Raw genomic sequence first — 12,723 nt, forward strand, 5'->3', positions numbered from 1 at the left:
CCCCCCCCCCCCCCCCCGCTGTGACTGGCTCAGCACACCCTGGGGGGGGCGTGGCATGTAGTGCCACAATTGAACTGTGGTCCCTGTTCGCTTGCCTAAGCTTGCCTAAGAAGGCTCAGGTATCTCACCAGCCCATCTGTGCATAGTTTTAATCTGGTTGCTAGCCCCAAAGTTGAAGTCCCTGCCTTCAAAGCTGGCTGAAAGCAGGGACAGTGTCTCCAAGTTCTTGGTACACAATGAGTTCGCATTGCATGAGAATTTCAGGCAGGAATCACAGACAGACAGGGTGGGAGACAGGCAGGAAGGAGGGACCGCTGAGGACAAGGGCAGTAGATCCTCTCACCTCCTTCATCTTTCCTCTCCTCTCAGGCCCCACCTCTCCACCCCCACCCCTATCTTACAGCCACCCACACCCACCTCCCCACTCCCTGCCTCCATCTGGATCCAAGCCAACCCTTTACCAACTGCAGAGGTGCTCTGGAACAGCGGCCCAGGCCTCCTGGACCGGGGAGTACTGTCTGCTGAGCTTCCGTGCTGGCGTACAAAGGCCCTGGGAACAAAGAGAGGGGATGAGTTGAGGCTTGGATGGGGCTTAGCTCTGCACAAGCTCTGAGTGTAGCCTGCCTTGCTGGACTTCCAACTGCGTAAGACCCAAGCCCAACACTGGACACCCAGTTCTCATCACTTCCCAGGGACTAAAACTTCATCCTGCCCCCCCCCCCGTGTCCCACAACCAACTGCCCACATGGAACACAGGCTGCCAAGTACCAGGCCCTCCCACTTCTCAAAGGTGTCCCCTTTCCCTCACCATGACTTCTACATAAATGACCTAAGCCAACTTCCTCCAAGGCCTGGGAACTACCTCTGTGCCCTCCTCACCCCCAGCACCCCGATCCTCTCTCCAAGGGAATCAGCTTAGTGCCATGTCCAGGCCTTTTCCAGTCTCCTGACTGTGCCCGAGATGTATTCTAAGGCATGACATCCAGGCCTCACCTATGGGGCCAAAGGGGAGGCTCTCCTCTAGGGGCCCAACTCCGACGGATCAAGAAGAAGATTCGGTCATCTGTAGAGGGAAGGAAGACAGAGCATCTGTAATCCCATTCATATTTCCCCACCTGTACACAGAGTCCTTATTTGTTCTCATAGCAACACGAAGTGCCCCTCTGTAGCAGCTATCATGCAGTCCTACATTTTATTATATGATTATTTGATTAACCTTCACCAGCCCCCATTGGAGCAGGAACCACATCTGCTTTTGTTCACTGTGACGTATCTAGAACTTAACCCAGGATTGAGCACACAGGTTAATTTTAATATGTGTTAAATGCAAAGGAAATCAGACAAATATTCCTGGATTTGTGGAGCTAGAAGAGATCCCAGAAGGTCATCTATTCCCACCCTCCTATTTTAGGATGGGAAAGGAAGCTCAGAGAGGTGAGGTGACGTGGGAAGGTCACCAGCTAGAGAACCAGAGCTGGGCCTAGAGCCACTGGTGTCTGGGATCCCTGCTCTCTAGGAGATGCCCTCCAGACTCTGAATAGCAAGGAGAAGTAGAAAGAGAAGTCCCAGCTTCCTGCTCACCTGTTGGCCGGGGTGTTCTTCCCAGACCAGAGCCCCAAGAAGCCCTGGACAAATGGCATCCCCACCTCATCCTGGGAGAAAAGGTCAGAGCCTGGGGGATTTAGCACCACCTTCTTGCCAGCTCCCCTGCAAGGAGAATATGTAAATGTGTGGCCACCACTGTCTGCTTCCACATAGTCCTGCGCCATTCCCCCCTCCACACACACACCAGGCTCAGCCCTCCCTCCCGTTGCCCTGGCCAGCTTTCTGCGTTCTTCCTTCTCTGATGATCCCAACCTGAGTGACCCCATTTCACCTCCTACCACTGCCTGCCACTCTCCTGAGGCTTTCACAAACACCTTGGTCCTGATTTCTAGCCCAATAATCTGCTCTTTGAAACAGGGTGTAGTGGTGGGGCTGGGGAGATAGCTCAATAGAATAAGTGCTGGCCTGGCAAGCACAAGGGCCTGAGTTCAATACCCGGTTCTGCAGAAAAGAGGGTGCAGTGGTGCATGCCTAGAATCCTAGCATTCACAAGGCTGAAGTGGAGGATCACTACACGTCTAAGGCCAGTATGGGCTAGGGAACAAGACCCTGTCTCTAAAAAACAAACAAAAAAAGAGCCAAACTGTGCTCAGGTGTCCCCTCTCCCACCTGGGCTGCCAGTGAGCTCAGATAGGAGTCCGTGTTCATTTTCAATAGCTTTTCAGAGCTCACAGTTTCCAGTAATTATTATCTACTCCCGCCTGCCTTTGCTCCCCAGCCGTCAGGTCCTTTTAGCTAAGTTTTAATGGTTTTATCATTTTATCTTCTCTGTGACTCTTATGTAAGCTGCCTTTGAGGTTGAGATAAATAATAAATGAATGAGTGAATGAACTTCCGATTTGACATAGTCATAATGACATTCTGCTTCAAACTTCACCGCGTGAAACTGGACTCAATCTTCCCTCTCCCCTTCTAGTTACTTCACCACGGCTCTTCCTAAAGACTCAGTCGAGGCCAGGGAGATGGTTCAGTGACATAAACGCCTGCCTGGCAAGCGCAAGGTTCTGAGCCCAATGCCCCGTACAAAAAAAAAAAAAAAAAAGGAAGCGCCTACCTAAATACTCAGTCGGTCCTGGAAATCTGCTTGGCTCAGTCCCTCATCCCCGGCCTTCTCCATCTGTGGGAATGGTGCCCTAGCCGCTCCCCAATGCTCTGCCTTCAAGCACCTATCCCCCCTCCGGAAGGACAGACTCTTCCGGGTTTACCTCCAATCTCCACAGGCGCGCTCTGCCTGCGGTCTCAGCCCTTACCTCCCTCATTCACGCCGCCCTAGAGTCCCAGGCTCCTGACAAGTAGCCAATCCCCGCAGCGTGGTCACTGTGAGTTCGCGCCCAGCCTCATTCTCGGGGCTCACTGTATTCGTGTTATTTTCTGAACTTTTTGCTCACGTTATTCAGCTAAGAATGACCTTTTTTCATTATCAGAATCCACTTTTTAAAAATACTATTTAAGGGTCCACTCTCTTCGGAAGCCTTTCCTGAGCGCAGAGCTCCCCTAAATGCAGACTCCTACCGGGAACCGCCTGGTCTCCGGAGATCAGAGATTAAGGGCGGGCGCTCTTTTCTGTGTGGCTGCATACAGTGGCATGGCTTAGCAGGCCCAACCAGCGCAGCAGCTGGCTAGGGCAGGGGCGCCAGGAGGTAGGGGAGGGTTAAGAGCGTCCCCACACACCAAACCTGGGAAGTGCAGGGTTAGCATCAGACCCAGGGCCACTGAGTCAAGGTGGGACGCACAGAGACACAGCAATTCTCTGCTGATCGCCCTGGTCTCCAGGGCAGTACAGGGACAGTGTTACCACAAGTCCAGAGACACGCACCAGACTGGGTCCCCCCAAGCAGTTCCCACTTTCAGATGGCTTTGGGGACCCACAGGAAAAGGAGCGATCGCTCCCACCCCCTTCCCAGCGGCCCAGCCGAGTGCTACAGTTCTAGCTAAGAACTCCCAGCCGCACTCGCTGAGCGCTTCCCCACTTCGCACCCCGCCCGTGCTCCCGCCGAGCGGAGCCGACCAGCTGGCCGGCCGGAGGGGCGATCGACCCTGCTAGGCCTTTACCCGCGGCTGCCCAGGCCCGGGAGCCCGTCGCCGCGGCCTGGTCGCGCTGACTCCTAGTTCCCGGCTCGCTCGGCGCGGCGCTTCCTGCCCGCCTCCGCCCGCCGGCGCCCGCCCAGCTGTCCCAGGAGCCGCCCCGCAGCGCGCACCCTAGCGAGCGAGCTATGGTGCCCGGGCCGCGGGGTCCTGGCGGGCGGTTTCAGCGACTGGGGCGCAAGGCAAGAGACTCGGCCCCCCCGCCCCGCTTCACCCCCTCAAGGGAACCGCCACGGTACCCGGTGCCCGCTCGCCCCGCCGCGCGTACTGCCCCCTACAGGTTCCCAAGTGCTAGTCTAGCCCAGTGACCTCACTAGCCACCTCCCAGGCTGGGTTGTTGATCCGCCCATTTTACAGATAGAGACACTGAAGCTCAGAAGGGTGAAATGACTTGCCAGGATGACCCAATAGGGAAGTAGATGAGCCAGAACCAGAATCTGGGGCCTGGACCTTCCTACCCCACTCACCCCAGGGCAACCTCCCCCCTGTCTCTCTGTCCTCTCCCACCTCACCCCCGCCCCATCACTTCCTCAGTTTGCCTCCAGGCAAATATCAGAGTCCTTCTCGGGTCCTCCTTTTTGTACCTGACCCCTTCAGGCCCCAGATCTCTGTATGCAGTTTGTCGCTTGGGTAAAGATGGAAGAAGAATGGGGTTAAAGGACAGTTCCCTCACCGACTTGCTTTTCCTGTCTGAGCCTTCAGGTCCTCAAAGCCCCACCCTTAAGCCACACCAGGAACACCCGGGGCTCACGCAGCCCACAGGGAGGAAGCACCTACCTCCCACAACCAAGGCAAGCCTCCACATGCAGACATGGATGTGCAACGGACAGGCCCCAGAGTTGTGCAACAGGCAGCTCACCGGCTCCCCAGGGCAGGGCTGGGAAGAGCTTTATGGTCTACTCCACCCCAGCTAGAGACAATGTTGGTATTTGATCTAGGCATTTGTCCACTCATTTAACATGTGGTGTTGAACTGGTATGGAGCTCCCGCTCTCATGGGTGCTTCCCCATCTGGGTTATGTGACCCCAGAGTGTTCCTTGTGTGGCACTGGGTTGGGGTTTGGAGGGCCCCATGCCTCAGGTCTAAGTATCAGCACTAAGCCCTGGGTTGCTCATCAGATCAAGCCACGTTTATAAATAAATCATATGCCTGGGAGGCAAAGTGTTAGGAAATCCTAGGGGCCAAGTAGATGGCTCAGTGGAACAAGTGCTTCCCTGGCAAGCACAAGGGCCTGAGTTCAATCCCCAGTTCCGCAAAAAAAAAAAAAAAGCGCAGTGAAAGTGTTAGGAAATCCTAGAAGAGGAAGCTACTGCTTCTGGTGGAAGAGATGACATTTGAGCTGGGTGTTTAAAAAAAGTAATAATCAGGGTAGGCAAGAGGGGTGACAGTAGGACAGGAGGGCCCCAAGTTCAAGGCTATCCTGGGCAACTTAGCAAGAAAACTCAGGGGGCACATGGCACATTCACTTTTTTTAAAAAAATGTGTTTGATATAGGGTCTCACTACACAGCTCCAACTCATAGTGATCCTCCTATTTTCAACCTCCCCAGCACTGGGATTACAGTTGTGCACCACCACACCCAAACTCAGCTAGTCCCGGGGGACAGAGCTGGTGCCACATGCGGGACCAGATCAAACCCCGGTCCCTGCACTTGCCAAAGCAGGAGCTTAGTTCACTGAGCTATCTTACTGGTCCCACATTCACATTTTAAGGGAAGTTTTCCAACGGGAGCAGAGTGGGATGAGGAATGAGAATTAGAACAAGCTATCACTATGATCTCAAGCTAATAATTTGGGGCTGGTGAACTTTTCTCAGAACACTCCCTTTACCCAGCCCTGCCAGGCAGGCGGTCACCGGGCTGGAGGCAGGCAGTCACTGGCTGCAGTTACTGGATATACCTCAGAGCAAGCTGTTCCCCGCCCCCATGGGTACAACCGCCATGTAAGTTTTATTAATAACATATAATTTGACCGGTGTCTTGCAGACAGGAACACTGTGAGTCATGTGGCAGGCATGTCCTCTGGTGTCTGAGCTCAGGATGGGGCACCAGGTGCCCTAAGAGCCATAGCATGAAGAACTGTCTTGGCCAACTCCAACCTCCAGCCCTCTTCACAGGCCCTGGCACGGAGTACAGAGTTGTACTAAAGAGCACAGTGGCCAAGTTCTAGCAGCAATCTGGGGAACAGTGTCACACATAGGGCGGTGCTTCAGGAAACATACCTAGATGGCAGAACACATTTATCTCCAGGTTGGCAGACGATGGGACCAGGGGAAGGCCCAGGGCATGGCCCACCCACAGATGGCAGGATCAGGCAGCGTTGAGAGCTTGCTCAGGTCGTTTCTTTCAACCCTGGTTTCCTTTTCTCTAAAAGTATTATAGGCAGCTCGGTTAGCTAAAAATTCATATAAAAAAAAAATCTCTATACAGTCAGACAGGGTTGGGCCCTCAAGGAAATGATCACCAAAAAATAGACATCAGAATTGTGACCAGAGATCAATTTAAAGAGAGCCAGACCTCAGGATGGAGACGCAATATCCAGGCCTGCAAAGTAAACAGCAGATTTAGATTATACTGTGATTAGCACCACTTGGTCCAGTGGGCCCAGATGGGCATCAGACGTATAGGTGGGGACCAGAACATCCAAATCCATACTCCCCTCCCTTTTTAGTTACTTTTCTTGTTGCTGGGACAACATATTAGACACAAGTTAAAGGAGGAAAGGTTTGTTTTAGCTCAGTTTGTAGAGGTTTCAGTTCATAGTTGGCTGGCTCCAAGGCAGGGCAGCAAGGCAGAGGAGAAACAGTCCATGGCAGGGCAGGCAGGAAGCAGCAGCAACAGCAGCAGCAGCAGCAGCAGCAGCAGTGAGCTTTCTTTCCCTTTTATCCTATCTAGGCTATAAGCCTGTTGGTGGCATCACCCACACCCAGGGTGGGCCTTCCTATTATTCACACCCAGAACTATGCTAAACCAATCAATAGACTAATTTAGTTATCACATACCCTTTTTTAATAATCACATTCCCTTAATCCATATACACACCAGATCCAACCACCTCTCAGAAGCCCCACTTAATGGCACATGAGGAGACATCTAGATACAAGTCATAATACCTAGTGCCTCCCTTCCCCAAAATGTCTTTGTTCTTTCCATGTGTCAGTTGCTGTATGACTTGTTTCCCTGTTGGAGCTATGTCAAGTGACTATAGTTGTAATCCTGTAGATTGGTTGTAGTCTGACCCATATTGTACGCACATTGTTTGTTTATTTTTTGGTACTGGAGATCGACTAAGCACTTAAACTCCTGAGCTATCTCCCCAGCCCTCTCCTCACACTTTGATTTCATGGTATAAATTACTCCTCCAGTGGCTACCCAGGACCCCTCCGGGAAATCCAGGAGCTATTTTCTACTCTTTTCTTTCAATAAAACTCTCCTAACTTGCTCCTTTGGTTTGCAACTTCAATCCTTGTCCTTGTGAGACCACGCACTTAGCACATTTGACTGGCTCTAAGGCAGGACAGCACGGCCAAGGGAATTGTACATTTCCTATATCAAAAGAAAGAAGCAATAGTGATCACAGTGATTCTCCTACCTCAGCGTCCTAGCTGCCTCTTGCATTGCTGTGGGAATCATAAAAGCTCTCTTTGCAAAAATGTGGACCATTTACAAACGTTCTCTGTGCCAGGACTTGCTGGCTCCAGAAGTGCTATTTGCCTTCTTTAGCTCCTGAGGAAACATAATTGTGTGACTTTGTAAATGTTTAACACTTTCAGGGGTATTTGCAGTTTTGGGGTGTGTGTGTGTGTGTGTGTGTGTGTGTGTGACTAGAGAAGGAACACAGGGACTACACACATCCCCAGCCATTTTTTGTTTGGTTTGGTTTGGTTTGGTCTGGTCTGGTTTTTGCTGTTCTTTCCGGGACTCAGCTTTTTCCTTTTTGTTTTAAATTAGATTTCATTGGTACACTGTAAATACGCGTATCGATCACATTCCATTATTCCTTTGGTTTTTGAGACGGGGCCTCACAATGTAGTCCAGACAGGCCTCAAAATTCATGATAATCCTCATGCCTTAGCCTCCCAGGTGCTAGGATAACGGGCATGTGCCACCATGTCTGGCCCCAGCTTATTTTCCAGTTTTTGCTTGGGTATAAGTTTGCACTAAGTTACCCACCCTATCCTTCTGCCTCAGTCTCCAAAGTAGCTGAAGTTACAAGCATGTTCCATCATGCCTGGCTTTTTATTTAGTTTGTGGCAGTCTGGCTTGGATTTTACTGGGAGCTTTGTTTTACTTGGGGTTTGTTTGTGCCAGTCTGGCCTTGAATTCAGTCCTGCTTTTTCTCCTTCAAGTATTTATATCTTAAAAGCGAACGAGTAAAGATGAAAACTTCAGAAATACTATTGGTCTCTGTGTGTGTTTGTTTGTTTGTTTGTTTGCTCTTTTTGAGACAGGGTCTCGCTTTGCAGTTCAGGCTGGCCTTGAACTCACTTTGTAACCCATGCTGGTCTCAAACTCACAATGATCCTCCTGCCTCAGCCTCCTGAGTGCTGGAATTACAGGTGCGTGTCACCACACCCAGCAAACTGATGGTCTTTTATGCCCTTGGACTTGTAAGTAGCCATTTACTGGGCCAGGCATGGTGGCGCACATCTGTAATCTCAGCACTTTGGAAGACTGAGGCAGGATGGTCACAATAAGTTCAAGGCCAGCTGGGATCATATATTGAACTCAGGCCAGCCTGAACTACATACTGAAACCCTGCCTCAAAACAAATAAGCAGGGAGCTGGTGAGATGGCTCAGTGGTCTAAAGCACCTACTTAGAACAAGCTTAGCAAAGCACAGGGATCGCAGTTCAATCCCCCAGCACCACATGCCAGCCAGCCCCGCCCCCTGGTGGGCTGAGCTGGCCACACACACACACACAAATAAATAAATAAAATTTAAAAACAAATAAGCAAAGACCCATCTACTTGCATCATTCCAATGAAGAGGGGTTCTGAAAATGTTCCCTAAACAACTAGGACTCAGACTTCTTCCCACCTCCTACTCAGCCCAAACTTCATAAGAAACAAAGTCCATCTCTAGTCCAGCACTCCTCTTGTCATAGATTCAACTCTAGTCTAGCCCAGAGCACTTACTCTATGTATGGCACAAGTAGGGCATTCAAGGCAGCTGGCAGGGCTGGTGCCAGCCCCCCCTTCAACCCTCAAGCTTGGGGCCAGAAGAGAAGAGACAATGTGCTGCTTCTTGGATCATCCCACCATCAGACCTCAAGACCCCCCCCGGACACCAGCCTCATGGTCTGCTGTCCTGGTGAATAATGGCTCAGCCTTGCTAAGTGTGACCCAGTAGGAGAAAAGCAGAGAAGAAAAGGAAAAAAACCAAAACGAGCCCAGTGGGGCTCATGCCACTGACATTCCAGCACAGGGTTTCCTTTTTGATCACAGAGTGGTCCCATCAGCACTGAAGAACCGGACACATATCACAAAGCAAGAACACACCATGCCACAGACGCGGGACACCACAGGCAGCGCAAGGCTCCACCATGAACAGGGGTGCCGACCGATGCCAAGAACAGGAGCGGGAGGCAGAAGACCTGGCCTCGGGGCCTGGCTCCACATCCACTGCTGAGGGTCCATGGCAGATTCCTTAACCCAAGGCTCAATCCTCTCATCCACACAGTGGGATCACGGCAGGGTTAGCGTGGATCCCCCGCTCGAGATGATGACCGTGAAGCGTCGGGGCATGGAAAGCATGATAGAAATATTTCATTAGACACACATTTCCTCACTTGATTGACCTAGGACTTACCATCACCTGCCACCGATTCCCCAAAGCTGATAGGCCTCTCGCTAAGAGCTTTGAAGCCTTGCTCAGAGCCCAGGGAATGAGGCGGCAGACCCAGACACTCACACTGTGTACTGTATAAATATAGGTTTTATTAATAATGGGTGAAATCCCACCAATACAACTGGCATCTCTGTGTAAGGAGCATCAGGGAAGAGGGGAGGTGTGTGTACAGGGGCAAAGGGAAAGTCCTGGGAGGGGAAATCAGAATGACCCTGGCCCTGCAGCAGAGCCAGGCGCGCTCTAGGACTGTCTACCCCTACGGGCCCAAGGCTCTTCTGACGCCAGGGGCCACCCACTGATGGGAAGAGCAGGTAGCTGGGCAAGGGGCAGGACAGGGAGAATTCCAGCTTAGAGCCACAAAAGGAGGGCTGTGGGGTGGCAGGGACCATGGCCAACTTATGCCCCTGCTTGTGCTTGTTGGCTTCTGAATGACTTCAGGAGGCTTGTGCCCAGTGCTACCCCAGCTTGGGAGGGAGGGAAGACTGAGGGGTAGATACCTCTAGATCCTGGAGTCACCTGGGCAGCACCAGCCCCATCCTTAGCATTTTCAAGGAGGAGGTTGGCACCACCCTCCCATAACACCCACTGCTGCCACCATGCCACCTCCACTCTTCCTGTGGGCTGTCAGGGTGGAGCCTGTGGAAGCTGGGCTTGCCTGTTCGCAGGGAGGGCCCATGACCTGGGGTGGGGGATGACTGTGTGTCAGGAGCAGCAAGAAGGGAAGGCTGGGTTTTCCCCCACTCACCCTCCAAAATAAAGTGCACTCTCCAGTTGCAGTGGCCAATGGGGGAGAACCACAGACAGTATTGCAGGATGCCCCAACCCTGCCCCCAACCAAGGGCATAGGGAGGGGCACGGAACACCCCATGGCCTCTTCAATCCCAAGAATTGGGAGTGGTGACTCAGACAGAAAATCCAGCTTCTGTCCCTGCAGATTGTCCACGTCAGCCAGGGTCTGGAAGTGGGAGAGAGGTAGGAGGAAGAAGAGACTTCCAGAGTCCCTCTCCGCTCTGTCACAACATACAGGATGAAACTCCCAGGGGACTCCCAGGGCCCAGCCCTGGCACTCCAATCTTATAGCAGCCTGGTTTACAAACACTGGTGCGGCGGGGACCCCAGGAGGGGGCCACTTTGGTCGGCTGTAAGTGGGGGCCCAGAGAGGCTGCAGCTTCCAGGCAGACAACAGAGGGCAACACCACAGACAGGAAGGAGGATGGTGGCCTCCCAGAGGTCTTTGCATGCAGGTGGAGGAGAGAGGGAGGAAGCTACAAAGAGCATGACCTTGGAAAAGCTCCTGGGCATAGTGGGTGGCCCAGAGTCCCCACACCAGGGCCACGGCTGGCAGCTAGCGGCTGGCAGTGCAGTCCAACAGCCAGTCTGGAGTATTTGAGGGCCACCAGTGCCCAAGTCTACAAGGTTAAAACAGTCCCAAAGGGCTGGGCTGGGGATTTTCTGCTGCGGGGGCTGGGCAAGGCCAGGGCAAGGCTCTATCTCTCAGACTTGACCCGGTAACGGAGCACAAGGTATGCCAGCAGCCGAAGGGCCAGGAAGAAGATGCCTAAGACCAGGAAGTCCATGTAGAGCTTGGCATCCTCCACATCCAGCGCTTGTAGGATGCTCTGTGGGTCCTGGAACTGGCAAGATTCCTCTAAGCATGACAGCTGCTCACGCTCCATGCCATAGATGGTCAGGATCACCCCCTCAAAGCCATACCTAGGTAAGCAGGGGCATCAGAGTGGGACCTGAAGTGCACAGTCCCTGTGCCCTCAGCAAATCACCAGAGCCCAGCTGTATCACCCTCATCTCTGCCGCCAGCCAAGGTGCCCCTGTCCAAGAGGTGGCAGCACCAGACCTGGTACAGTGGAGGAAGCACTGGGCAGAGCCTCCGGGAGGAAGGGCAGGCCAGAGGGAAGAAGCGCCCACCTGACATAGGAGAGGTAGGAGCTCCACTGCAGATACGTGGGGATGGTCTTGAAGCTAACAAAGAATCCAGAGAACAAGAGGACAGGGATGGCAGTTACCGGGCCCACAAAGGTGGCTACCTAGAGGGGAGGTAGAGAGGCCAGGCCGTCACAAGGGTCACCAGGACTCAGGTGGCCCCAGGGTGTCCCAGAAGACCATACCACCCTTGATACCAGCACTGGTTCTCCCGTAGGACTCTACCCCTCAGAGTCCTCATGTCTTCCCACCTGTAGGGAGTTGGAAGCAGCTCCGATCAACAGTCCCAAGGACTGGGCCACTAAGGCAGTGGCAGTGGCCAGTGCTGAGAAGAGCAGGAACCGGCTGGTCTCGGCTGGCTGGCCTGTCATCCAGTACACAATGCTGCAGTACGCCACGGGGCACACCACCTGGGGGGCAGGCACGAGGCTGGGCAGGGTCAGTGAGCCAGGGCCACAGGCTGAAAGCCCTCAGCTGGGAACAAACCTCTAGAGGGCCTGTTCCTGGGGTGTCCATGCCTGTCCTACTGCATCCCTGGTCCTTTTGCGCCCAGGTGGACACATCTCCTCGCTCTGCAACCCCATGAGCTCCTCTCCCATGAAGCTCACTCTGGCCTCCTCAGAGCACCTCGGGGCCTTCCCATCTGATTCCTTACATAGTTAGTAGATTAATTTTCTCTGGTACCCTGTTTTGCTCCCCCTTGAGATTATCAGCTATGTGGTACAAGGAAACAGATAGGTAGGATCAGCAACTCTAGAGAACTAATGTATACCATGGGACCATTGTTAATAAAATTACAGGAATTTCCTAATAAAAATTAAGAATTTTTGTTACACATCTTAGTTGCTCTTATCAAAAATATAACTAGTGTTGAAACACGTGGTAATTTGCTTCATTTTATGTATCCATAATACCACCTTATGAGCTTGAAGTGGAAACTATGATTTACTGTATTTGGGGAGAGGGTCTTTATTTCTTTTCTATTCAGACAGAATTTCACTATGGAGCCCAGGCTGGCTTCAAACTCTCAGCAATCCCGCTGCCTGAGCCTTCTGAGTTCTGGGATTACAGGCATTTGCCTCTGTGCCTGGCTTGTATTTGTCTCTGTGGTGCTGGGAATCAAGTGCCGGGCTCCTGGATGCCAGGCAAGCACTTTGCCACTGAGCTGCATCCAGTTCAAACTTAATTAGTTACTTTTGCAATGCTGGGGATTGAACCCAGAGCCTTCATAAATTTTTATTTATTT

At 52.4% G+C, this 12,723-nt stretch overlaps 2 protein-coding genes across 11 annotated transcripts in view; both read right to left on the reverse strand.

Annotated features, from left to right (window-relative positions):
* The window catches only part of Nlrx1 (NLR family member X1), a 15,944-nt gene extending 11,458 nt beyond the window's left edge, over window positions 1-4,486 (reverse strand). Inside the window, exons 1-4 of one of the 7 annotated variants that reach the window (XM_023721174.1) lie at window positions 4,468-4,486; window positions 1,582-1,707; window positions 994-1,063; window positions 462-550 (exon numbers count right to left, since the gene is read on the reverse strand). In XM_023721174.1, coding sequence (XP_023576942.1) covers window positions 462-550; window positions 994-1,063; window positions 1,582-1,651 — 229 coding nt within the window. In that variant the 5' untranslated portion in view covers window positions 1,652-1,707; window positions 4,468-4,486. The other 6 variants (XM_023721172.1, XM_004636415.3, XM_023721173.1 and 3 more) reach the window with 6 other exon arrangements.
* Window positions 4,487-9,615: 5,129 nt separating this feature from the next.
* Abcg4 (ATP binding cassette subfamily G member 4) overlaps window positions 9,616-12,723 on the reverse strand; it is a 14,429-nt gene continuing 11,321 nt past the window's right edge. For all 4 annotated transcript variants that reach the window (XM_004636416.2, XM_023721109.1, XM_023721108.1 and 1 more), the window contains 3 exons: window positions 11,729-11,887; window positions 11,463-11,581; window positions 9,616-11,252 (listed from right to left, as the gene is read on the reverse strand). In XM_004636416.2, coding sequence (XP_004636473.1) covers window positions 11,027-11,252; window positions 11,463-11,581; window positions 11,729-11,887 — 504 coding nt within the window. In that variant the 3' untranslated portion in view covers window positions 9,616-11,026. The remainder of the gene's footprint in view (window positions 11,253-11,462; window positions 11,582-11,728; window positions 11,888-12,723) is intronic.

Source organism: Octodon degus, unplaced genomic scaffold, assembly GCF_000260255.1.
Source record: "Octodon degus isolate 3935 unplaced genomic scaffold, OctDeg1.0 scaffold00080, whole genome shotgun sequence".
NCBI classification, from domain to species: domain Eukaryota; kingdom Metazoa; phylum Chordata; class Mammalia; order Rodentia; family Octodontidae; genus Octodon; species Octodon degus.